The sequence below is a fragment of the Taudactylus pleione genome, unplaced genomic scaffold, assembly GCF_031769625.1.
Source record: "Taudactylus pleione unplaced genomic scaffold, aTauple2 ptg000114l, whole genome shotgun sequence".
NCBI lineage: Eukaryota > Metazoa > Chordata > Amphibia > Anura > Myobatrachidae > Taudactylus > Taudactylus pleione.
The window spans coordinates 2023235-2050826 of record NW_028284516.1 but is presented as its reverse complement, the minus strand read 5'-3'; the positions used below and the strand labels follow the sequence as shown (position 1 = coordinate 2050826).

General features: G+C 45.7%; 1 protein-coding gene across 1 annotated transcript; it reads left to right on the top strand.

Annotated features, from left to right (window-relative positions):
* Positions 1-18454: 18454 nt before the first annotated feature.
* On the top strand, positions 18455-25730 carry LOC148524913 (chromobox protein homolog 3-like). Its single transcript, XM_088471351.1, has 3 exons — positions 18455-18466; positions 19858-20089; positions 25522-25730. The coding sequence occupies exons 1-3, from the start codon at positions 18455-18457 to the stop codon at positions 25728-25730; spliced, it is 453 nt and encodes a 150-aa protein (XP_088327477.1).
* Positions 25731-27592: the final 1862 nt, after the last annotated feature.

Genomic DNA, 27592 nt, shown 5'->3' with positions numbered 1-27592 from the left:
TGCCGGCCTTCCGGCGTTGGTATTTCATCCGCCGGGCTTAGGTCCGTTGGTGATTCATACCGATTCCGTCTTAATATTGTAATATTCTGCAATTAGAATAAACTGTATTACATACTGTAGGGTGCTATAAAGCAAATACAATGTATTGCTTTAACTGTTCCACTTAGACAGTTATCGACAACAAAATTACAATGCTTGGTGATGTCAAGTACCTTTCACTTGAGTTTGTACACCTAGAGTACTGTCAAACTGCTTGGGTTTGAAGGGCAAGGCATGTTTGAAGAAGTACAATAATTTGATGGCCGATGGCCATGCATGCACAGAAGGACAGCACTTTTAATCACAATTGTACGTGCATACCAGCGTCATTAACGTCAGTATGCATGAGGTAAGTGGCAGAATGTATTGCATCCAAAATGAGATGCTTGATACATACCACCCATGGATGTAACTACCATAGGTGCAAGGGGACCAGCCAGAGCCGTAACTAGACTTTTTGATGCCCTGTACCAGAGAGATCATTAACCCCCCCATTTTTTAAATAGGGACATAAGATAGTGTACCTGAAAAAGGGCCATGGCTTCATGGGGAAGGGCCAGGGAAGAGATAGGGGAGGCCAGGAGATGCTGGGGATAAAAGAAGAGGAAGATATAAGTGAGAATGATAATAAACAGAAAAATTGACAGGTCCAAACAGTACCCCCTGCCCTGTGCCATGGCGCAGGTCGCACTACCCTAGTTATGGCCCTGGGAGCAAGCTGCTATGGGGATCAGGGCTGAAGGGGGCCAAACTTCCTTGTCAAAGTTACATGTGTTATATACATTTTTCACCATTGGGTGATACAGTACATAAAGGGCCCTTAAAAACTTTTGCTATGGAGCCTTCAAATACCTAGTTACTCCCCTGATCCTGCCCCATGTCACTGGGATAAGGGTGTGGAAATTGTGCAGTATTTCCACGCTTCAAAAATATTTGAATTGTAAAAATCAGGAGAGTGGAACAAAGATTTGTCAGTTGGGACTCGCATTTCTGGGTATAAAGCATACTTGCCTACTCTCCCGAAAATCGGGTGCCGCTCCCGACTCCCCGCAAGAGGAGGCAAGTCCCCAGCATCGTCCGATGGCCCCGAGCGACCCCCAGCAACCGCACGTGAAAGTGGGCGGTTCGGAGGGGCAATAACGCGATTCACACTGAATCGCGTCATCGTAGCCACCGCCCCCTGCTTTGTAATGACAGTAATTTCGGCATTATAAAGCGGGGGGGCGGGACTGCGATGAAGAGATCTTGTGACACGCCCTCGCTGCGCCCACTCAAGCCGCCCCCACCCTCCCTGCTGCACCGACCTGGCAGCCCCCTCCTGGAAGGGGCTGCCAGAAAATCGGCATGTTTGGTATAAACGGCAACTTGCACAAAAAATCAGGGTGGTTTGTTAAAGTGCAGAGAAATTCAGGTGAACCAGCCTCAAACCAAGGGGTCTAATTACTAAGCAGTGTTAGGAGACAGAGTGAAAGTGATAAGGTGCCAGCCAATCAGCTCCCAACTGTCATGTTTCAAACACAGCCTGTGAGAGTTGGGAGCTGATTGGCTGGCACCTTATCACTTTCTCTTCACTTTTCACTCTGTCTCCTAACACTGCTTAGTAACTAGACCCCTGTATCTCTACACATCTCTATTCTTACTCTACATGTTTACCTCTGCCATGAACGTCTTTTAATATTCTCTTACTTTGCTTTTACAACAAATTTCAGATACACAATACACTGTATAGTTGTATGAAATGCATTCACTTCTCCAACAAATGCAGAGTTTTCTAAATAAACCCCAGATTGATTCTGAATAGGCACCTGAAGTATTTCTGCTGTCAGGCACTAAACAATTGCACATGAAAGCAGACTAGTACAGTATTGTTTCATACGGAAGTCTGCAGTTCTTCATTAAAAAAAAAAGAAGTTTTAATTACCCAAGGACAAGCTATTAAAAGTCAACAGATTATATTTTCTGAATAAATGGCGCAGCTGTTTGTTTGGTTATGAATGATATTTACATGTATTTGCCATTTCCTTGAATGTATATAATGTAAGTATCTCTTTCAATGACAAACGGTCTCGGCTTAAAGATATCTTGTTGATATATCAACCACAAGAGTGTGTCATGAAGACTTCGGTAAAACGTTATTCAATGAATGTCAAAGCCGTCTGCAAATAATCAAATAAGTTATACATCTGTTAGACACTCCAGGTACACACTCAATGAACTGCGTACAACTGTCGATAACTGTCTGAAAAAAAACAAGCTGACATAAGGAGACGGGATTGGTAAAGTGTAATCATGCAGGAGGCGGCCATTTTGTGGACTGAATGAATAACCTTGACAATGCAACCTATTAGGTTGCTATTATACTGGGAAATCACTCATCTGGGAGATACCAATATCACTGAGGCTGACAGCATGGCGATGGACGTCATTCCAGTGGTCTCATTAGTTCCTAAATACTGTAATATATTATTTGAATATTGGCTCAGCCACAAAATGGCTGCTTACTCAGTGTGTAGTTGATGGGTACACTTAAAATTAATTTATCTTTCATTAAAATATGATTCATGGTTTAGCTGACAAAATGGCTACGTCCACTGTGTCACATGGATACCAGAGTTTACACTCTGTAATTACAAATACCGGATCCCAATAGCAGAAAGGCTAAATATACAAGCACAAAGTATTAAACTTGTAATGAAGTCTCTCACCTGCTCTCGAGGTTTCTGAGTTTTGCAAGTCCACAGCAGCAGGAAGTGAGGTTCAATACAACCACCCCAGCAAATGCAGGGCAGCCCCAAACAGTAAATACATACTGAGGTCTCATATAGATAGTAGGTCTGATACAGTTCAAGATCTGGTAAAGGTGCCTACACACTTAGCGATATTTTACACGATTTGCCCGATTCCGACACATTGTGACGACAAATCATACAAAATATGCCCAAATCGTGAGTGTCCACTCACGATCACGATGCCGATGCGCATACCCGCAGGTCGTACATCACATCTTCGGATCTGCCGTGCTGTAGGGCAGAGCTGACAATCTCAGACACAATGCACTGGAATAGTTAGGAGGCACGATAGATCGTTTGTCACATTGGACAGTTTTTAACACCAAATCGTGCCCACGACTGCCGGGAAGCTGCTGGGAAGAGTTCAAGGGAAATCGTACACAATGTTGGATCGTGAGCACATCGCCAACTGTGTTGGCACCTTAACAGGTATCCAAATAATAAAGGACAAAGACAGACGGGTCAGGTACAGTTCAAGGTCTGGTAACAGGTTTCCAAGTAAAGGCAATAGAGTCAAATGTCTGTGAGAAGAAGTCTATATACTAAGGGGTCTATTTACTAAACCTTGGATGGAGATAAAGTGAACGGAGATAAGGAACCAGCCGACCAACTCCTAACTGTCATTTTTCAAACACAAGGGTCTATTTACTAAGCCTTTGATGGAGATAGAGTGAACGGAGCAAGACTTGGGAGAACCCTAGGCTGCACCTCCCCCTTCCCATACTGACTAGGAAACGGGTGTTCACAGGGGCGTATCTATAATGGATGCCGGGTGTGCACCCATATATTCTTATACTTACCTGTCCGTAGTCTCCCAAGTGCTGCTCTGCAGCGCCGCCGGGCAGGAGCTGCAGAGCAGCAAAAATCACTGGCGGTCATTTTCACCATAACTTGCGCATACGTAGTACTCCTGTCTCCAGGAAAACGGCGCAGGCACCATTTTCCCGGAGGCCTGCGCATGTGCAGTAGATTCTGGCACTAAACCAGAATCTACTGTACCGCGATACCGCCAGAGAGAGGCGGGGGCTCTCACTGAGTCTGCACACGGGCCCCCTTCTCTTTTAAAATGCCCCTGAGTGTTCAGTACACTGTAATTCCCAAGTATATAGAATATATAAGTCATTTGCATAATGGGGCGTGTCTTAGAAAGGCAGATCAGTTGAAGCCCACAGCTGTCATCATCATCACTTTGTGATTTGCACCAGGGAATTGGGTGACGTTACCATGCCTTTTTTGTACTTTGGCTGTATCTACAAGCCCCTACCAACCCCCATACCAGTCCCCTTGGCGCAGATAGTCATAAGTGCAAAATGCAGCCGAGTTACCAGGACAAGAGACGCACATCATGAAAAGACGCACTTGCACAATAAAAAAAAAAAAAGAGCAGTGGGCGGAAACAAGCAGAAACTTGCATTTATATCAACTAAAATGAGGCCCTATGGCCATGGTGCAGCTTCTCCGTCTGAACATGGCCTCTGCGGGGGATGTAGTCCGGGAAGACCGACGGTCTAAGTCCCGACTACTGGCTTTCAGACACTGTAATCCCGGCGTGGTATTGATGACAGGTGTCGAAAACTCGACGCCTGTCATTAACCAGACGCCGGAAGACCGACGCCCGGCATACCAAATGAAGGTAAGCCGGGCGCTAAGAGCGGGCAGCCGCGGGAGGGGGGGAGGGTTAGGTTTAGGGCTCCCGGGGGGACTTAGGGTTAGGCACCTCCCCGGGAGGGTTAGGGTTAGGCAGCAGGGAAGGGGGGGTTAGGGTTAGGCACTTACAGGGGGGATTAGGGTTAGACACTTGGGGGGGAGGTTAGGGTTAGGCACCCCTAAGAGAGGTTAGGGTTAAGGTAGGGAATTAGGTTAGCGATACTAACCTTAGGACGATCGGGATTTTTACCCTTGCTGGGCAGCCGCTGTCGGGATTTGAACCGCCAGCCATGACGGTAATACTTACCACACCCCTCTGCGGCTACGGCTCTGCACCTGCGAACGCAGCCGCTGTCACTGACACGCCCACGACACTCCCATTACACGCCCATGAGATAGACTTTTTGCATTCACTTCAGGCCACCTCCCAATTGCGTGTACCTCTGAATCAGACTCACTGCATGGAATACTGAGAATAGCACCAAAGGGGTATTAGTGGTTATCAGTGTTAAGCCCTTTGTCTGCAGGGTCCTACATCCTGTCTGCAGTCTGGCCATACATAACATTTTAAGAAAATATAAAGGATCACTGTTCAGGTTAATAATAAGAAATGAAGTCCGCACCTAAACACATTAATATACATGCATAAATAAATACCTATAAAATTATATAAAAGTTCAAGCTGACTGGACATGTACTTAGCACAGCTAGAGGTTTTACTGTAGTTAACTGGAAAAGAGCTGAGTCCCCCTTTAAATCAGGCCTTATAGATAGAATTTGGCAGGTCCACCAGCTAGAAAGCATCACCAGTTGAACATATGGTCAGGCGCATCAATGTGATCAAACGGCCCCCAGCCCCGGCAGCAGCCCTCATCACTAGTGACAGCACTTACGTGCAGCTCAGACCCAGGCCCAGTGTATCTGTTCTCGTTGGTTTGCCTATTTCAAAGCCTCCTCCTAAGGAAGATAGGATGAGAGAAAGCTCCCTTTGTTGTGGGATGCCCATAAACCCTCCTAGCCTATTCATTACCAACATTCCCTTCTTCCCTCACTTCCACTCCCACCCCAGCAGTCTCATAAATTAGAAATCAAAAATGCATAATTATTATTGTGAAGGAATGTCATTTTCACCATGGCTACTTAGAAAGCCATCTTCAGTCATTGAGTAACTTTGGAGAAACAGGTTGCCTTGCTTAGACTAAATAATGAGATTAGAAACACAAGTGAGAATAATTACTATATGTTAATCAGAAATGGTTTTCCTTTGATCTACTTTGAAGGTCAGATAATAGGAGGAGGCTTTGAAATAGGCAAACCAACGAGAACAGATACACTGGGCCTGGGTCTGAGCTGCACGCAAGCCCATATGCAGCTGCATCTCCAGATATTTGAGCAAACTTCACATGCGTTGTGAGTTACCAATATTTGCTACCGACGGCTGAATGGGCATTACTGGGAGGCAACTGGGCAGCAACGTGGAATTTGCACTTAGAAGAAGCGTCCCATGGGCATGTCGCAGGTGTCTAGTCATAGTTGAGCCTATACAGAAATCACATCTGAGCACGGGGTAGGTGTAAGTGCTGTCACTAGTAATGAGGGTTGCTGCCGGGGCTGGGGGCCGTTTCATCGCATTTGTTGTTTACAAGAGGTTCACTTTCATTTAACTTGTGTTAGTCCAAATATGCTAAGGCCTCATGGCAATTTAATATGCAAAGAAGTGAAGGTTTTTATCATCAAGTATTGACCTAAATTAGGATTCTAGGTTACAATAAACTGAATGCTAATTTGGTTATTTAACAAGGTGGTGTCTCAATAGAATTAAATAAGGGTATTCCTTTGAAGAGCATGATGTATGCTTCCATTAATGTATAGATCAAAGAGTATACACACAGGTTATGTCACTCTGAACATGCCATGAGAAGAGTGCTCTCTCTCTCTCTCTCTCTCTCTCTCTCTCTCCCTCTCTCTCTCCCTCTCTTCCTCTCTCTCTCCCTCTCTCCCTCTCTCTCTCTCTCTCTCTCTCTCCTTTTACAATCCCCTCACACACACATAAAACTTATTGAAATATTGGAAATGTGTTAATACTGTTTTACATATATGTGAATATTATTGAATAAGAAATTGTTATTGAAATACACTTTCCTTCACTTTATTTCATACCTGTGTGTACTCATTCTTGAATGAATTATCCAAATGATTTAAAGGTATATACAGTAATCTTGGCAAGTAGGTTATTAAATGGTTTATAATTAGTTATTAATTATAATCTATTATTAAATTATAACAATAGAATATTTGCTTCAAGGATATATTAGTAGGAGAAAAAGGAACTAAAACCTTTACACCCCCTTTTACAATTATTTTAAATTGTATATAGCGTTGATAGTAATTCTCACGTTTGAACATGATTACATTACTGATGTTCCGTTGACACATGATGAGGATAATGATGACTGCTCGGGTTCTGTTCCAACATGGGTTTAGGTTGACGGGTACAAATGGTCGACATGAGAATGGTCGACACAAAAATGGACAGGCACCAAGGGGAGGGTTAGGTTTAGGGTGAAGAATAGGGTTAGAAAAAATAAAAATGTGTCGAACATTTGTGTGTCGACCACCCCCATGTCGACCTTTTGATCCTGTTGACCTTTTGTACTTGTCAACCTTTTATCCCTGTTGACCTATTGACTGTCAACCAATTGGTATTTAACCCAATCCAACTGCTCTACTTCCCTTTCACTCTTCTATAAGTTTCTCTCTTCTGCAACTCTTCCAAGCATTTTATTATAAATCAAACAACATTTATTAAGCATATTCGTAAATGTTATAGCTCACCCTTCCCCTTATGCATATATGTTTTTCTGTGCATATGGAAATGTCACACGCTCCAGTGAGCAGATCTAGTGCATCTACTGTACATGTCAGACCTGGTCCTGGATATAATCGGGCTCATAAATTTCACTGTAAATGAGGTTTTAATATAAATTGACTTCCTATAACACATTATTCTACTCTGCATTAAAACATTGTATACAAATAAATGCTCCAAGAAACTAGCTCTATATTTAGATAAATGGTAAAAAAATGAACGATAATTTGAAACCAATTAAAACTAATTAAAATAAAGAAACTGTCACATTAAGATTCACATGTCATCTGTTATAAATTAGAAGTGTTCTGTTTTCAAATATACAGTGTATTAGCTAATAATGCAAAATCCTCAGACTGGGAATACACTAAAACAACAATATGCAGAAAAATGGCATGGTAACATAACAATCTATTATGATTTATACGGAACTAGATAGCTGATGTTTAGAGCAAGATGATAATCTGTCAGTCAGCAGTGAGCATGCATTTGTGAAAGATTATCCTTTGCTGCCCCCTAATGGTTAACAAATAAACTGATCAATTTGATAGAGATATAAAGAAGGCTCACATAGGAGCCTATTTATTATATAATATTGCAGGACATTTCCCTGAAAACACACGTTTTCGGAGGATAAACACAAACATTAAGGATCCATAATGTATGATAGAGGGAGCTATATCTGCTACAGTCTCTCCATTTCCAACAACGGCCGCAGGGCCCCTATTGGGGCTGCAAAGTTCTCAAATTCACCAAGTTCTTGGCCGGAACCTGACCCAATAGGATAACCCTATAGTATGTGGGCTGCACATGTGTGACCTGCTTTCACAGCTTCTGTCCCTGCATGTGATTTTTAGTACATTTGGGCAAATGTGAATTTCTTATTGCCACGAAAAAAGCGGCAATAGGAAAATTCTAATTATCGGGTCTGAAGCCCAATGATTAGTAAATATGCCCCTTAGGGGCTGATTCAGGGGTGACAGACGCGGCCGTGTTTTTATGCTAATGTCGTGGCCTAATCTGTGCATACTGAGACTCCTACTTGAAGCGGTGCTGATCCGTCTCGGTGCGTCTTTAGATGCACACTTGTATGCCAGGGGAAGGGCGGATACTAGCATTAGCATAAAGTCGCAGATGCGACTACAGTAAATGAGACTCAAGCGATCGCAGCGGTGTGACTCAAAATCAGCTCCTTAGTGAGGAGCGGAATGTCAGGCATCTTTTATGGAAAGATGGGTGATATTATTAACATAATTTAGTATACTTTTGGTAAAGTGTTCCAAAGGAGCTAATCCTGCTGGCTGGGCTGAATGCAGTTTGGCCATATATGGCATAAATGCAGCCTGTTCTTGTTGGGCAGCATTTTACAAAATACTCGATAACCATTCTATAGATTCAAAAGGCAACTAGCAACAGTCCCTTTGGGGTTAGACACCCTGCAATATTGAGGCAATGTCCCTGCATACGTCCCCTGAACAGATTAATGAAACCTCTAGAGATAGGGACTCAAAGTCAGATTCACATAATTGCCCTGACAGCCTAACGACCTGAAATTTGTTCAGGTTAATAAATCAACCCAGGCTTGCCTACCCTCCCGAAAATCGGGTGCAGCTCCTGGCCCCCGGAATGGCAGGCAAACCTCCCGGTAGCCGCCAATCCCCCCAACCCCCATCTGGATCATGTGATGAGCCGTCACTTGGAGATGATATCATCTCCAAGCGCCAGCTCTTCCTATGCAGACAACAGGACCCGGGTCGCATTGACCCAAGTTACGCGTTCACGCTGTATCACGAGCAGTGTTGAACATGCGTTCAACCCTTCTCGTGACTAGGGTGACCTCTGCGCAGTGTGCCCTTTCACACTGCGCAGTAACCTGGGCTGCTGCACACTCACGTGCAATTACCCAGGTTATTGCTGCTAGTGTAAAAGGGGTATAAGCGGTAAAAAGAAGGTCATGCCATGTTCAGTGCCCATGATATGGCGCAAGCCAAAAAATCACCACTCAGGGGCCTATTCATCATACCTAAACTTTCTCAGGGAGAGGCAGAGGGTGACAGGAAGAGGCAAAGAGTGAAGGGCAGAGGGTGAGAGTTAGAGGGTGACAGGGAGAGGCAGAGGGTGACAGTGGGGCAGAGGGTGATAGGAAGAAGCAAAGAGTGGAGGGCAGAGGGTGACGGGGAGAGGGTGTCAGATGGAGCCAGATGGTGATAGTCAGTGGGTAGTAATTACAGAGCACAGATTGATATACATAGGTCCAGTATAAGGAAGGTGGTAAGTGACAAAACAAGGCAGTAACACTGACACCATTTGCACGTACAGTGTAAGGAGGGCAGCAGTGCCGTGGCATTGCTGTGTCTGTGCTTTGTGTGCAGCTGATGAATGTTTGTTTCCTGCAGGTGTGGGTGGGGGATGGGACAGCTATGCACACAGGAAGTATTTCCTGCACAGAGATCTCCCGCACACCGGATGGAGAAGACAACGGCCCGTGACAGAGAGACTGGCCCCTGGAAAGACTCCAAGATGTCCCCTCTTCCTGCCCGGCGGCACTTGCCAGATCACCGCCCCAGCAGGCAGCTGCTGACAGTGGGATTGCTGCTGACAGTCTGGACTGTTCCAAGGCAATCTGGGAGAGATGGCAACACTGATTGCTATCAGCGCTGCGGATCAATGATGATCCGATCAGCGGTTTGGTCCTAGAGAGCCCCCTATTACCCAAGGGGCCTGGTGCAAAGCACCGGTTGCACCTGTGGTAGTTCAGCCCCTGGCCCCCAGCTTTGAGCTCTGCATCTAGAAAACTTCTAAAAAAAAAATTAAATGTTTAGAGCTTGCAGTGCCGGTATGTCATACCGTTGCATACCTGCACACTTTCGGGCACTGGTCATAGGTAAATTTGGAATCAGCACATCAAAATTAGCCTAGAGCACCTAGAGAGTTTTCCTAGTGGCAAAAATTGTTGTTTTCCAGTGTTATCCATATCATTGTGAAGGTAATAATATGAATAATTTATGGACTGTCATTCACTCAACGGAACTCAAAGCACTTTCCATTATTGCAGAGGGTGCAGTGGCCATTTTGGGTTTGCTCAGTTGCAATCAATCCCTGCCCTGTTGGAGCTTACAATCTAATTTGCCCTACCACTCACACTCTTACTCAGCTGGCCGGCTGCCCGGCGCCGTCCACCATCACAACCATCGACCACCGATGGTCGTGATGGTGATCCCAACACAGCCACCTCCATCGCAGTGCTGGGATCGCAAATGCAGCAGGGGGTGTCATACACCTCCTGCTGTATTTGCATTATTTCAAGGACGCAATTGCAAAGCTACAAAAACACAATCTAAAAACAACCTGCGCCCAAAGGGACTGCAGCTCAGTCCACACTCAGGAGCACCACCCCTTATACTATAACAGAAACAAGACAAAATGAGTGGTCCAAAGAGCGCTGTCCCTCATAGAGATCACTGTACTATCCATGAATGAATAAGAGAAGACTGGATCTATGAGGGACAGCGCTCTTTGGACCACTCATTTTGTCTTGTTGCAATTGCAAAGCTGCCTGAGTGTAGCTTTGCAATTGCGTTTCTTGCTGAATCAGGGCCATTGTCCCATTTTCAGCACTAATGAGCATGGGCGACAAGAGGGAGGGGTACAGTTTACCCGGGCTTGCTAGAGGGGCCCGGCGGGGCCCCCCCTCCCTCACAGCAGCTCAGCACACAGCTTGTGCTGGGCTGCAGTGCGAGACCCCCCCTGCTTAGCGCTGGGCTGGGGGGCTTACAGTGCCCCCCTCCCCAGCGCGCAGCGCCGCAAGAGTGATTTATGATTCTTTTTTTTTGTCAAGGGGGCGTGGCCCCCCCCTTACCTGGGCACGGCCGGGCTCTCTACGGCCCTGCTAAGGTGACTGGGGCAGATCCAGTGTGATTGAGCCAACCTGTAAATCTTCTTCTCTGCCCACTACAGCTGGCCAGTGGCACATCGGATAGGAAGAGAGAGGTTGCCAGGCTGCGGAGGGTGCAGGGCGCAGCAGCCTACTCTCTCTTCCTGCCCAATGTGCCGCTGCCCTGCTATACAGTGGCCATTGGTAGTGGGCAAGGGAGCAGGTATACAGAAGGGGGCGACCGCACTGTTCCCCCCCTGCAGCGAGCGCCTGTGCTGCTGAGCTTACAGTCATATCTAATTTGTCAATCCCATCCATTTCCAAATTACTATACAAAGTGCATCTTGAAGTGCCGTAAGTGGCACTTTGGAAAACCTTTTTCTGAGAATTGAATGTACAAAACAAGCTGTGACTGCCCCTGGTTTCATCTAAGATTAGCGTCCAATCACTGCAACATGAGTTTTAAACGGTTTATGTAATTCTACCTTTGAGAATAATATTAATCATGGAGGCTATTCACTAGACGTCCAAGGCTCCAAACCACTTAGCTGCAGTTAGTGATAAGAATGGAGGTAGGCAATGTGTATTAGCTATTTTGCAAGATCAGTGATGTGAAAACGTAAACACAATTTTATTTATTTAGACCCATTGGGGTCAATTATAATCCAAGCCTATTACCAGAAATGCGATGCATATCTCACATGAATAAACTCTACCGGGGTGTAATTTTGTGTATTATTATTTATATTGAGTGGCCGAACCATTATACCATACTAAGCTCTATACATGAACCTAACCAGTGATGTCAGCTGAATGACTGGCACATAAAGCACACCTAGTGTTACCTTTGTCACTAGTAAATGAATTATGTTTTGTTCCAGCACATTAGTGTTTGCTACATGTAAGATTGATCGCCCTACACAGAGTGGTGTTACACATGAGAGCAATGAATGCAATACTATATCACCTGACTGCTGTACATGGGTCATGGCTGTATATTGGGCCATATGCACTAATGTCATCACATCTGCCATCCCATAGGCAGCTGCGGTGCAAAAATCTGCAAATGTTGCAGATGCTGGGGGATGTATTGAGACCCCCACCTGCGGATTTGCAAATCCAAACATCTGCATACAAACACGAGGCATCGATTGCAGACACTTCGATAATCGGACTTCTCAGTAGCCCTATGGTCACACAGAATGGTCGTGGGAACTGAGATGCCAGTATTTTTTTATGTGTATGAGATCGCAGACGCAGGTTGTGATATGCCTCGAAAACGGTTGCGACATGCCTGCGTTCTTTGCCACCATGCCATGTTATTAGCCCCAAACGTTCCCTGATGGTTAATCACACTGCGATTAGTTGCTGCAGGCGACTACGGTAACGTACCTTGACGCATGCGCCGTGCGACTTAGATGCATGTGCAGATTGCAGATGATCGCTCAACTGCGTAAACGACAAATAGCGTACATCTCTGAACATGGCCGGACTGGCAATCTGGCACTTCTGGTAATTGCCAGAAGGGCCGGCTCAAGGAGTGCGGCTGCCGCTGCACAGGGCGTAAATCCCATGGCTGACTCCGGAGGTGTTCCCGCCCTCAACCTCCCTGCTAGAGTGCATGGTATGAGCTCAGGGGGAGAGAAGGGGTGGCGGCAGTGATGGGCCGGTGCACATGATGGACACGGCATACATGATGGGCCGGTCCGGTGTTAAATCCTTGCCAAGCAGCACCGCCTCCCGGCGCTCTGCTCGGCTGGGATACTATGAGATACTAAGGCCCCTGTGACTCGCGGCACGTCCCTGTGAAACTTAACCACGCCCCTTTTGCGAGTAAGCACGCGCCGTGGCACACGCACATGGGGAACTACAAAGGCTGATCTACAGCCCCATTCCGTCCCTGTCTCTGAATCAAGGCCACTGTGTACTGCTGCGTAAACTGCATAATACTTATACAAGATTGTAGTTTAAAAATACAACATAATTTATTCAATATACGGTGCAAGAGAAATGTTTCTGTGATTGATTGATTGATTGATCAATCAGCATTCAATTATTGTCACAGTACAATAACTTTAACAATGCATGTAAATATATAGAAAGAGAATAGATAATTACTTATAGATGGTGACAAAAGGAAATGTTAGATAAACAGAATTCACCTATAAAATTACAGACTGCAAGAACAAGATAAATATCCCTGTGCGATTGTCTCTAGACATAAAATAAATGTACAGTCAGGGTTGGTGTGTGCTACACCTTTCAGCACTGCCCCCAGGGTTGACAAGGAGGGACTAAGGGCACAGCTGTACCAAGGACCATGGTTGGTGCAACGGGCTGTATAGCCTATTGCTATAAAGCACAGTACCTGACCTACCCATGGGTATTGTGCAGGTAAGAAACAGGGAGGGAGGAGGCGGCCAAGGTTCTATGGGGCCCCGGATGGGCCCACAGACACACCTGTTAACCACTGCCTGCGCTGCTGCAGATTGGTAAGGCAGACTCTCCAGCGGCTGGTCTGTACCTACCAGGGACCCAGGGATAGGGGGCACCTAAAAATATGGGTGTACCAGGCCCCATTATTTCTGTTGCTGGCCCTGGTTCCACCGCCTGCCTACTACTAGAGATGGGAATCGGTTTGATCAATATTCCATATTTGATAGCTGATGATTTGACGTTACAATCTTGTCTCACTATTGATTTTTCTTTCTAGTTTTCTTGGCTCTGGCTGCGGCACTCCACCAGCTCCAGATTACCCCATTCCCTTCGACTCAGGATTTATATTAGATTTGCTGCTGCGAGTTAGCAGGTGCAAGCAGAACATGGCACAGTAAGCACGCACTGTTATTCACATCACATTTGTGTCAAAGGCTTTTGAAAAAGCTGTCTGTAGACAGTGAAACGCGTCAGTATACTTACCTCATTCAACAGCGCTGATTCCAACTGACACCTCCTACCACCTGCTTCTGTCCCTTCTGGGAACTGCATTCACCAACAACTGGAAACTGGACAATTCTTAGTCCTCTTCAGCTGAGACCAGCAAATAGTGAGATTACGTCCGTCGATCAAGGGACTGCACAGGCTGCAGGATATTATTAACCCGGATACAAAGATTCCCATGTTTCTCTCTGAACTTTCATACCAGTAACTATAATTGCAAACCATTAATTACCTTCAGACTGCTTGTTAAGACTTATATAACAGTGGAGAAGTGTGTGTATACATATCTATATGGCACTTATTTTGGTGAATTTTTTTAATTACACATATTACAATATCCATGTGTTTTTCCCCCTGCAATTCATCTGTATGTGATACATTGTTATTGTTCCTATTTATATGTGATACATGTATAATTGTATGTTTTAATGTTGCTGTCACAAGTCGCCGTTGCGATTTGTCACATTCCAACACTTCGGTGATCTCTCCTATTTCCGCCTGCCGTGCGGGAAATGTGTCAACTGTTGCTAGGCGATCGGGATGCCGGATGACATCACGTATTACTGGGAACACGGGATGGTTGTTCGTGGCCCTGATTGATTCTTCACCTTTTTTATGCCTAGCAGGGTCCTCACGGCCTTGCCGCCTGTACTGTAGTATCTCCAACATATGTTTTCCGGTTCCTGCTGTGTAGATCCTATCTCTGCATTGTTGTACCAGCCGCATCACGGCTCATCTAGCCGCACCACGGTCATTTCAGGTCGCATCCAAACTACCTTCTGTACCAGCCGCATCACGGCTCACCTATCCGCACCACGGTCATTCAAAGCTTCAGCAAAAACTACCAGCTGTACCAGCTCACCTAGCCGCTAGCCTAGCAGCTCACCTAGCCACTAGCCTAGCAGCTCATGGCTCACCTAGCTGCACCACGATCACTCCAGGCCGCATCCAAACTACCGGCTGTTCACCTAGCCGCACCAAGGTCACTCCAGGCCGCATTCATATTACCGGCTGTACCAGCCGCATCACGGTCACTCCAGGCTCCATCCAAACTACCGGCTGTACCAGCCGCATCACGGCTCACCTAGCCGCACCCCGGTCACTCCAGGCCGCATCCAAACTACTGGCTGTACCAGCCACATCATGGCTCACCTAGCCGTACCATGGGCACTCCAGGCCGCATTCATATTACCGGCTGTACCAGCCGCATCACAGCTCACCTAGCCGCACCATGGTCACTCCAGGCCGCATTCATATTACCGGCTGTACCAGCCGCATCACTGCTCACCTAGCCGCACCACGGTCATTCCAGGCCGCATTCAGACTACCGGGTGTACCAGCCGCATCACGGCTCATCTAGCCACACCACGGTTACTCCAGGCCGCATCTAAACCGCCAGCTGTACCAGCCACAACATGGCTCATTTAGCTGCATCATGGTCTCTTCAAGCCACCTCCAATTTCCGGCTGTACCAGCCGCACCACGGTCATTCTAGGACGCATCAATATTACCGGCTATCAGCCGCATTACGGCTCACAGTCACTCCAAGTCACATCGCGGCGGACAAAGTCGCATTGTGGCATTAGCCGCATTCCAGCTCTCATCACCATCTCCCGACTCCTAAGTGCACCCAGGCATTACCATCAATACCTGTTCACCTATTACTCCTTTTTGTTTGGTGTCATGTTAACCCTGGTCTTCCTAGGACATCTGTGTAAATCTCTGCTACCCCGAGAAGTACTGGTGGACGTATTCAGTTCTAAGGGAACAGCGGGTGGCTGTTATTGGCAGAAGACCTCGCTTTTATGGTTTTACATGGTGAATCTTAGGAGACTGTACCATTATAGCCAGCCAATACAGTGTTGGCACTCAAGGACCCTCCACAGAATCCAGCTCAGATCCTTGCTGTCAAATTCAAGTCCTTACTCAGAAAGTGAAAAAGGTCTTGTTCAGAGTGGAAGATGTCCATTCCACTTCAGCTCAGATGAGCCTCGAGGAACCTAAAAGGAACCTTTCCGATCGATTTTCAGGTGATCGTAAACCGTATCTCAATTTTCTGGAGAGTTGTAAACTATTTTAGATTACATCCTATTTCTTCCGGAACTGAGGTACAATACGTTGGGCTAGTCATTTTGTTACCTCAAGGAGATCCTCAAACCTGGGCAATTGGGTTACCGTCAACTCATGAAGCTCTGCAGTCTGTGGATGCATTTTTTTTAAAGCATTAGGTCTCCTTAATGATGACCCTAATAAAGCTGCTTTGGCTGAGGCAAGTCTGAGCTCTCTTAAACAAGGACAGAAGGCAGCAGAAGACTATTGCACAGAGTTTTGTAGATGGACAGTGGACTCTGGTTGGAACAATCCTGCTCTTCGTAGCCAGTTCCACTTAGGGCTTTCTGAATCGATCAAAGACATTTTGATACAACATCCTGTTGCTGAAACACTAGACGATCTTATGCATTTAGTCATTCACATAGATCGTCACTTACGTAACCATAGACATGAGAAGGATCTACCCACAAGGTCACTGAGGTTTTCCACTTGGCTTCCTCCTCATGAATTGGAAGAACCTATGCAGATGGGAGCCTTTCGTCTAACTCAAGAAGAAAAACAGAGAAGGCATTCTTTAGGACTCTGCAGTACTGCGGTGGCAAGGGACACTCAGTTAAGAATTGTCCTATCAAGCCAGTAAAAGGCAAGGCCTAAATGTACAGGGAAACTATATTTAGGTCTCGCATCTGTGTCCCCAAAAAACTCTGTCCTGGTTCCTGCAGTCATCCAGATTTCCAAAAAGAAATTCTTTATTACCGACTTCTTGGATAGTGGAACAGCGGGTACATTTCTGTACTTATCTTTCTTTAAAAGCCTGGGAATTCCTCCTATTCCTCTGGGTCACTCCATTACCTTGTGCGGGTTGGATGGCCATATACTCTCTGAGGGAGTAGTTGCAGCTCAGTCTCCACTTATCTGTTTGTCTATTGGGGTACTACATTCTGAGATCTAATTTCTTCTCATACATTGTCCTTTGGCTCCTATTGTCTTGGGTCTTCTGTGGCTCAGAGATCACAATCCTGTTGTTGACTGGCAGACTGGTGAGATTGTTAAGTGGAGTTCTAAATGTTATTATTCATGCCTCTCGGTACCTGTTCAGGTGTTACAACCCTCTGCTTTGGACCCTTCCTCTGAGATTCCTCCGCAATATCTGGAATTCTTAGATGTTTTCTCCAAGCAATAGACTGATACCCTTCTGCCTCACCGGCCTTATGACTGTACGATAAACCTTATTTCTGGTGCCAACTTACCTAAAGGTCATTTGTATGCCTTGTCTATCCCGGAGAATTAGGCCATGGAGGAATATATAAGGGTTTCATCCGCCCTTCCAAATCTCCAGTCGGGATGGGATTCTTTTTTGTCGAGAAGGATGGGTTGCTTAGACCATGTATTGATTATAGAGGTCTAAACAACGTAACTATCGAGAACTCCTATCCTCTGCCCTTATTCTCTATCCTTTTTGATCAATTACATGAAGCGACCATCTTCTCCAAAATCGATTTCCGGGGAGTGTACAACTTGATCCGGATTTAAAAAGAAGATGAATGGAAGACAGCTTTTAATACTCATTCCGGACATTATGAGTACCTGGTTATGCCTTTTGGACTTGCCAATGCCCCAGCTGTCTTCCAGGATTTTATCAATGATGTCCTCAGCGAGTTTCTGGGTATTTTTGCTGTTGTATACCTGGACGATATTTTGATCTTATCCCAACCTGTGGATCATCATCGTCAACATGTCCGACAGGGACTACAGAAGTTGCGAGAAAATCATCTATACGCTAAACTCGACAAATGCGAGTTTGAAGTGACAAGAGTTTCCTTTTTAGAGTATATCATCTCCTCTCAATGCTTCTGTATGGATCCTAGTAAGGTCAGAGACATTCTGGGCTGGGTTCAACCCACAACTCTCAAAGCCATCCAACGCTTTCTCGGATTCGCAAATTATTACCGGAGGATCATCAATTATTTTTCTTCTATTGTGGCTCTGATAGTGGAATTGACCAAGAAAGGAGCTGACACCTCAAACTGGTCCTTCAAAGCTGTGCAAGCTTTTGATAAATTAAAACTTGCTTTCATTCATGCGTCCTTCGTCATCCTACTCTGGATCTACCATTTGTTGTCGAAGTGGATGCTTCTGAGGTTGAACCTGGAGCCATACTATCCCAGAAGGATCCTCAAGACAATAAGTTGCATCCCTGCGCTTTTTTCTCCCTAATGTTGGCTACTGCAGAGAGAAACTACGATGTGGGCAATCGTGAGTTAATAGCTATCAAGTGGGCTTTTGAGGACTGGAGGCATTGGTTAGAGGGGGCCAAGCATCAGGTCGTTGTTCTTACCGATCATAAAAACCTGGCATACATCGAAACAGCAAAAATACTTAACTCGATACAGGCACGTTGGGCTTTATTTTTCACCCGCTTCAATTACATAATTTCTTTCCATCCAGGTTTGAAGAATATCAAGGCTATATAAGTTTTTTGCTGGCCCAGAAGAATCAATTGTTCCTAGCTCTCGTATCCATGTAGCAATTACATGTAATTTGGCAGATTCCCTGCAAGCTGCTCAGTCGGAAGCTCCATCTGGAAACCTACGGAGTTATTATTCGTGCCTGAAAGACTCCGGGAAGCAGTGCTTGTGCATTTCCACTCTCAAAAAGCCATAGGTCATCCTGGTATTTCCAAGACAAGGGAATTACTCTCCTATTTAGTGTGGTGGCCTTCATTATAAGAAGACCTCCGTGAATTTGTCCTTGCTTGTGATGTTAGTGCTCTGAATAAGGCTCCTCGTGTGGCTCCATCTGGTTTCCTCCTGCCTTTATCCATACCCAGTAGACCTTGGACGCACATTGCCATGGACTTTATTGTTGACCTCCCTGCTTCTTCTCAATATTTTGTGATTTGGACTGTGGTGGATCGCTTCAGTAAAATGGCACATTTTTTCCCTCTGCTTAAACTTCCCACTGCCAAAGAACTTTCTGCTTTGTTCCTCCAGCATATTTTTCGTCTCCATGGGTTACCTTCAGATATCGTTTCCGACCGGGGAACACAGTTTATTGCCCAATTTTGGAAGGATTTCTGTTCTTCATTAGGCATTTGCCTCAGTCTGTCCTCTGGTTATCACCCGCCATCCAATGGCCAGACGGAACGCGCCAATCAGTCATTGGAACAATATCTCCGTTGTTACATTTCCAAATGTCACAATGATTGGGTTACCCATCTGCCTCTGGCGGAATTTGCTTTTAATAATTCATGTCATTCTGCTTCCTCAGTTTCTCCATTCATCTGTGTCACTGGACTGCATCCCAGAATGAATTCCTTCAAACCCAATACCAGGGGGTCTGAATCTCCATCTTCAGCCTCTCAGCTGTGTTACATTTGAAGTAAGGTACACCAGTGTCTCCATAGAGCCTCTATTCGCTCCAAGACTATTGCAAACTAACACCGGAAGCCGTGTAAATTCAAGGTGGGAGATTTAGTTTGGCTTGCTACAAAGAACATCAGACTTCGCCAACCCACACAGAAATTGGGCCCCAGGTTTATTGGTCCTTTCCGGATTTTTTTTTAGATCAATCCTGCCGCCTTCTGGCTTAAACTGCCCAATTCTCTTCACATTAACAAAAACTGTCATTATTCTTTATTGAAACAGGTCTTCTTCTCCTCAAAATTTAAGTCCAGGCGTCAAGTTAGACCTTCTCCAGTTTTTGTTCAGGGTCAACAGGAATTTGTGGTTGAGAAGATTCTGGATTCCAGGTTCTCATTAGGACGTTTGCAGTTCCTGGTCCATTGGAAAGGATATGGCCCAGAGGAACGGTATTGGGTTCCGGAGAACGCTCCTAGGTTGAAGATTACATTTTTTGAAGACTTTCCAGACAAACCAGGTTCTAGGGGTTCCTTAACCCCTCATCAAGGGAGGGGGGCTTAATGTTACAAGTCGCTGGTGCAATTTGTTACATTTCAAAACTTTGGTGATCTCTCCTACCACTTCCGCCTGCCAAGCAGGAAATGCGTCAACTGTTGCTAGGCAATTGGGGCACCAGATGACATCACGTATTACTGGGAACACGGGATGATTGTTCGTGGCCCTGATTGGTTCTTCACCTTTTTTATGCCCAGCAGCATCCTCACGGCCTTGCCGACTATAGCATCTCCAACTCGTGTTTTCAGGTTCCTGCTGTGTAGATCCTGTCTCTACATTGTTGTACCAGCCACATCACGGCTTATCTAGCCACACCACGGTAATTTCAGGCCGCATACAAACTACCAGCTGTACCAGCCGCATCACAGCTCACCTAGCCGCACCATGGTCATTCCAGGTCGCAGCAAGAACTACCGGCTGTAACAGCCACATCACACCTAGCCACATCACGTTCACTCAAGGCCGCATCCACACTACCGGCTGTACCAGCCGCATCATGGCTCACCTAGCTGCACCACGGTCACTCCAGGCCGCATTCATATTATCGGCTGTACCAGCCGCATCACGGCTCATGTAGCCGCACCACAGGCACTCCAGGCCGCATCCAAGCTACCGGCTGTACCAGCCGCATCACAGCTCACCTAGCCGCACCACGGTCACTCCAGGCCACATTCATATTACCGGCTGTTCCAGCCGCACCACGGTCACTCCAGGCCGCATCCAAACTAACGGCTGTACCAGCCGCATCACAGCTCGCCTAGCCGCACCACAATCACTCCAGGCCGCATCTAAACCGCCAGCTGTACCAGCCACAACATGGCTCACTTAGCCGCATCACAGTCTCTTCAGGCCACCTCCAAATTCCGGCTGTACCTGCCACATCACGGCTCACTTAGCCACACCACAATCTAGTACACATCAATATTACCAGCTATCAGCCACATTACGGCTCACCAAGCCACATCACAGTCACTCCAAGTCACATCGCGGCAGACAAAGTCGCATTTTGGCATTAGCTGCATTCCAACTTTCATCACCATCTCCCGACTCCTAAGGGCAACGGTGGACGTATTCAGTTCTAAGGGAACAGTGGGTGGCTATTAGCAGAAGACCTCGCTTTTATGGTTCTGGGGGTTTACACGGTGAATCTTAGGAGACCGTTACAGTTGCCTACTTTTAATAACAATTAAATGGTGTATCTTTTTTGAGTATCCACATGGTTCCTTGACTATATTTATCAATTTACAAACTTTTATTCATGCACTCTGCGCTTTTTCTTTGGTTATAGTATATGGTTCATTCTTTGGGTGACTACCATGTTTTTAAACTGCAGCAAATAAGCGTGTATATTATTGGATATTTCCAATTGGTTTAGAATTCTGTGATATTTTTTTAAGTGACTCTTGGTAGGCCTACCTCCCTTCACCTTCCAAATTAGGTAGGTAGGAACAGAAGCAACAGCAACATAAAAGTCCAGAAGGGTATCTCTAAAGCCTTACGCAGTTTGTTGGTGCTCCCAAGAGTGTGGAATGATGTAGACAGTAATAATGGTGATATTTATCGTGTTGACATGATCATAATGTTGATGTTGACCATCTTGACATTCATCAGTAAAGACTGACATTCTAACATGTCCACATATCTCTGGTGGCCCAGTGGTCACTTACTTGCTCCTGATGGCTGCAGCAGCTCTATCGTGGCTTCCAGATCCCAGCGGTCATGTGACCGCCTCTTCTGGGTTAGACCCCCAATGCTCCAGCGGTGAGTGTTTCAGAGATTGCCAGTGCTTCATAATTATAGATTCTAGTAGAATAGACTTGAGGTCTAGTATTAGTTTAATGCATAGGCAAAGGCAGGGGGGTTTCCGGTTGCCTGGAAACCCCCCTCCCCAGCCCACATCATGACAATAGAAATAGTAATATAATAGAATTGTATTACTGCTGCATGTTCCCTGTATCACAAATTGAATAATTAGCCCCACCTGTGGATCTTTTAACATGTGTCAGTCAGTAATAAATACACCTGTGCAACAACTAGGAGATATGGAAAACATGGACTGTTAGTGCTGCACTGCTATAGACCATCAATAGGGTTACTTATTAATACTGTATAATAATTATCTATCCAGTGTATAAGGAGACCAATATGTACATATATGTCCAGGGCAGTGCTAGGTTCTTCTGCAGCTCACCAGACTCCTGGGTTTGCTCCAATGCTCTGGAATGGTGCCCACATCTAGAATAAAATATTCAGCTCAGGTAGTTTTTTAATGGCTTACCGTGATTGCTGGTCCTGTATATGCTGGAATTATGACACACAATACACTTTGTATGATGTGTATTAAAGCTTGTTAATTGTGCCCTCTTCATGGACTGGCCACACTCACTCTAAAATGAAGCATTTGGAAACACCCCTCTAGAAATCCTGTGTTTGCGACTTTAATGGAATTGGGCTCTGCAGGACTGGTGCGAGGTTTCTCGGCACCCAGTGCCATCCTTTGCTATACTATCACCACGGCCCTCCCCTCCCCTGCTCCGCCCATTTCCTTGAGCTTATTCCAGCAACGCCAGTGTATGGGTGGAAAGCGTGGTTTTTCTGACGCCAGCCAGGCTGTGGTCCTGGCGCCCTTGTGCAGCCGCACTGACAGAACATGCCTCGAGCTAACCCTGGGGCTCTGTGCCCCAGTATCACGTAACTAAATTACGGAGTGCTCAAATGTCCCGCTTTTGTGGGGTCAGACTGTTAGAGGCACGCTTTGCGCTGCCTCAGCCAGACAGCCACCGAGCACTAGGGCCCAGCAGCTTGTCGGAGGCACGACCTCCGACATCTGCTACTGCGCATTCATGATTAGTTCACATACAGCTGCAGAGAACTATGATTGGCTCCTGAAAGGACAAGCAACCAATGCTTATAGTTCTGGTTGTTTGTAATCTGTTTAAGAAATGCATTGCAGGTGAGAGGCAATAGGAATCATGCTTGACATTTTAGTAAAATTGTTGTAACATGGAATGAATAACACCTCCCAAACATCCCGATATCAGCAGACAGTTCCACTTTGCGGGCACTGCCCCGCTGTCACAATCTGTGCCCACAGTGTCCTACTGGCGGTCGGGAGACACTCTATCACTGTTGCTCTGGGCAACACAATTAACAAAACATCCATAGCCTAAAGCTGGCCATACACCAGACCAACTTTCCTCCAGCCATCCAACTAGTTGGTTCGTTGGAATGAAAATCCAGTAACGCATGGGAGTACATGATAATCAGCCATTTATGTATGGCTAGCTTTACAAGTAATACTCATATTGGCACAGCTGTTTGTGCAGTCTCTGCTCTCCCTTTTCTTCAATCTGAGGTTGGCTTCTCTGCATTATTAAACAGTAATATTTTTGTCATCACAATTCTGCAGAGCATCCTTTGCTAAGCAACTAAATAGGTTGAAAATAATTAAAGGTAAATGTATTCTCTCTATTTTGAAAAGGCCCAATGATCCTAAAGTTGATCTAATGTGAAAAAGCATGTGATGACATTCTCAGATATGTGTCTTATTTGAAATTATGTGTAACATTATTATCCAGCCAAGTGCAAGCTGATTATTTATATATATTTTTTTATTGAAGCATAAGCATTAGTTACAGATACTACAAACAGTAGATACTACATACAGTATGTAACAAGTTGACATGGGTATATTGATTACAATGCTTTTACAGGTCATACAAAAAAAAAAGTATAAAAAAGTACAGATAAGAAAAAAAAAACATAGTGCTAGACACAATAAGAAAATTCGCTAAAGAAATATACAAAATGTACAAAATAATGATTGCACATAATGCTCAGCTACACCACTACTATTTCTAATTTTTCCAACCCCCCCAAAAAATAAAGAGGGAAGTAACTGCTGGGCAGCAGTCTCCATTCCTTGAAACCTTACACTAAACATTATGAAATATATATATATGAGAACAACTAGTAGGAGGAGACAATATTAGTCTCTCCGTTCAACTGGTCAATGTAGATAGATAATGCTATAAGCAATGATTTAGGCTGCAGTCTGTTACAGTATAATAAAACAGTAATATATGCAAAAGTAAACACTGCATAAAAGTAATGACCAAGTAATGCATAAAAGACCAATAATCTGAATGGTACTCGCTATTATGTTCTATGTTTAAAGAATAATAATGTCATAATAATTCCGTAATATACAAAAAAATTGTCTCAGTCAAACAATAACATGAAATAGGAAAAGTATATTTTTTAAGAGTCAGACAGGAGCAGACAATTGAAGTGAGAAAAGCAACAGAAATAATCTATGGAACACAGGCCCTGATTCAGAGCCGGACGCTCTGACAGAGCGCTCGCTCTGAATCAGAGCCGTCCCTCCACCTTTTTGGAGCGGCCTCCTGGCCGCTCGCATAGCTGTGGATGACCACCCACAGCTATAGCGAGCGGCCAAAATGATGGTCGCGATGGTCAAGACCATCGGGCTTGCGACAAGACCCTTGCGGTAGGGTCTCGCTGCCGCAAGCCTTGGAGTGCTTTTGGCTCTATCAGAGCCAAAAGCACTCCCACTGACATCACTAGTGATGTCAGTGGGGCCGGCCCCAGACGGTAGGCGTTCCCATGGGAACGCCTCCGTCTGGGCAGCCACGCCCCGGCACGCCCACCAAAGGGGGCGTGCTGTCAATCACCATCGACAGCACGCCCCCTTTGGTGCAAGACCCATAACGACGGCTTGGCCGGCGTTATTCGGGTTTCACGCAAGCGCACGACGGAGCAGCGAGTGCTGTAGCATCAGATCCTGAAAATATGGCCTCCATTACTGGTGAAACGAAGGTGACGGGGAAGGATAGATCCCACAAAGTGCTAGTCAGGGGACTACAGTCATATTCAATGATATATTCATATAAGGAAATTCTAGACAATATATCCAGAAAAAGTGCAGTTACAGAGACCTTTAATCAAAGACTGTGTAGTAATATTGGTGAACCACCACTAGAGGACAACGTTGTGCTGCAATAGAATTTAGTAGTGCAATCATATAGTGAAACAAACACAAAATCAACATTACATTCTAAATCAGGGGTAGCAAACCTCGTTCCTCGAGAACTACTAACAGTTCACATTTTCCAGACCACCTAGCTGGTGCACAGGTGTATTCATTACTCACTAACACATCTGAAAAGATCCACAGGTGGAGCTAATTATTACACTTGTGATTCTGTGAGACCTGGAAAACATGGACTGTTGGTAGCTTCTCGAGGACCAGAGTTGGCTACCCCTGATCTAAATAGTGAATCACACTAAATTAAATAAAAGTAAAACACAACTCTGCTGTTTCCAGATACAGACTATATAGCAAAATAAACTTTTATCAGTAAACTTTTTCAGAGAGGAGAAAAAAAGAGACAAGAGGGGAAAAACAGATAGGACGAAGATTAGTGGAATGGGGAACTCACAAGATTACTCAGAGAAGGGATCAGAACAAACGGGTGAGACCATGCTCTTATCTTCACCCAGATCAAGTCACCACCGCCACCCACGTCCCGGGTGCTATAGACGCTGTGAGGGAGACCTGGACAGAGAGAGAGCCTCGCTAACTCCCCCACCGGACAGTCCAAGACACGGTCAGTAGCCGAGGATGTAGAGAATGTACCACACTGTGGGGTACCAGAAGTAAAGCAGGCAGGTCAGCAGCTGTGGGTCCTTCGGAGGTGCGGACACGTGGACTTGGCTTCCTCTCCTGTCCCGCTCGTACTGGTCTCACTGCAGTCTGGTCCACAGCAAAGGGGATATTGTCACAAAGGTATGCCAACAATAGCGTGGGTAGAGGGCCAGCAGAGTATTATTTTGAAGCAGTTTGTTTCTCACTAGGGGAGTCAGGCTTTCCTGTAGGCCAGCGATTTTCAACCGCTGTGCCATGAGCGGTTCCCAATTCTACCGCCAGGAGATGCCCCCCACATCTTACCTGGATCTACTTCCCTTCCCTAAGTTTGTACCAGGGCGTGTGGCAGCCACTGCCCGGGCCGTACCAATGGAGACGCAGCAGAGTGACATCATAGGTCACGCACGCTGCGTCGCTGTCCCGCCTGCACAGTACTTCACACTGCTGATGAGCAGTGAATGTGACAGGCTGCTGCAGGCATGCACCAACCGAGGCTGAGGGACTGAAGGATCTGCCCAGTAACGCTACTGAGGGACAGGGTAGCATTACTGGGACATGGATATGGATCATATAGGACATGGGATCTATATGTATTATTTTGCTGTCTGTGGGGGTCAGTGTAAATGTTTTTTTATGTGGGGGCAATATGTATTATTTTGCTGTCTGTGGGGGCAATATGTATTATGTTGCTGTCTGTGGGGGCCAGTGTAAATGTTTTTTTTTATGTGGGGGGCAATGCGTATTATGTTGCTGTCTGTGGGGGCCAGTGTAAATATGTTTTTTTTTTATGTGGGGGCAATGTGTATTATTTTGCTTTCTGGATAGTGATTTTTTTCATTTTATTTGTGGGCCAGTGTTTTGTTTTGTTTTCTGGAGGTACCAGTGTAACTGAGTTTTTATGTGGGGACCATGGGTCTCATTCAGACCCGTTTGCAAGCGCTGAGCGCTCGCAACCGGATCAATGTTAAGGCCCTGCGCGAGCGCAGCGGTCGCACTGCGCGTGCTCAAGCCCCAAAGCGAGAAAGAAATTATTTTGCTCCGGAGCTCACTACATAAGGGGCGGCTGTCAATGTTGATCGACAGCTCGCCCCATTTTGTAGGCGGGGCGGTGGCTACACAAACGGAGGCGTTCCATTTTGTGGGCGGCCGCACTGACATCAGCAGTGATGTCAGTGGGGAGCTTCCTGCTCGATCAGAGCAGGAAGCTCAATGGGGCTTGCGGTTGCCAAGACCCAACCTTATGGTCTCGTCACAAGCCCCGATGGTCTTGACCATCACCCTGGTCGGTCGCTGAAGCTGTGGGTGGTAACCAACAGCTTAGCTAGCGAACAGACGGCCACACTAAAAAAAACAAGCGGCCGCCCTCATTCAGAATGAGCGCCTCTGAATGAGGGCCTATGTGTATTATTTTGCCTTCAGTGGGGGCCAGTGTGTTTGTTTTTTTAAATGGGGGTCAATGTGTTTTATGTGGAAGCCAATGTGCTTTTTTGGTTTCCATGGAGGCCATTATATGTGCTTTTTCCCCCCCCCCCCGTGTGGACCATTGTGCATGTTTTTCTTCTTGGGGGACTGATGGTGTGCCTTGGTACTTTTAAAAATTTGTTCGGTGTGCCGCAAGTTCAAAAAGGTTGAAAATCACTGTTGTAGGCCATCAGTCCCTATGGCCGGACTCCGGTGGTAGAAAAGTGAAGCAGCTCGAGTTTGGTCTCAATCAATTCACCTACAGGATATAAATCCTAATCCCTGCTTGTTATCCTCCAAAAATTGATTTAGGCGAAGGATTGATGTGGATTTAGC

Coding starts and splice junctions, on each gene's coding strand:
- LOC148524913 (XM_088471351.1), top strand. Junction 20,090..25,521: donor AGACTTTCCAGACAAACCAG/GTTCTAGGGGTT, acceptor AAACTTTTTCAG/AGAGGAGAAAAAAAGAGACA.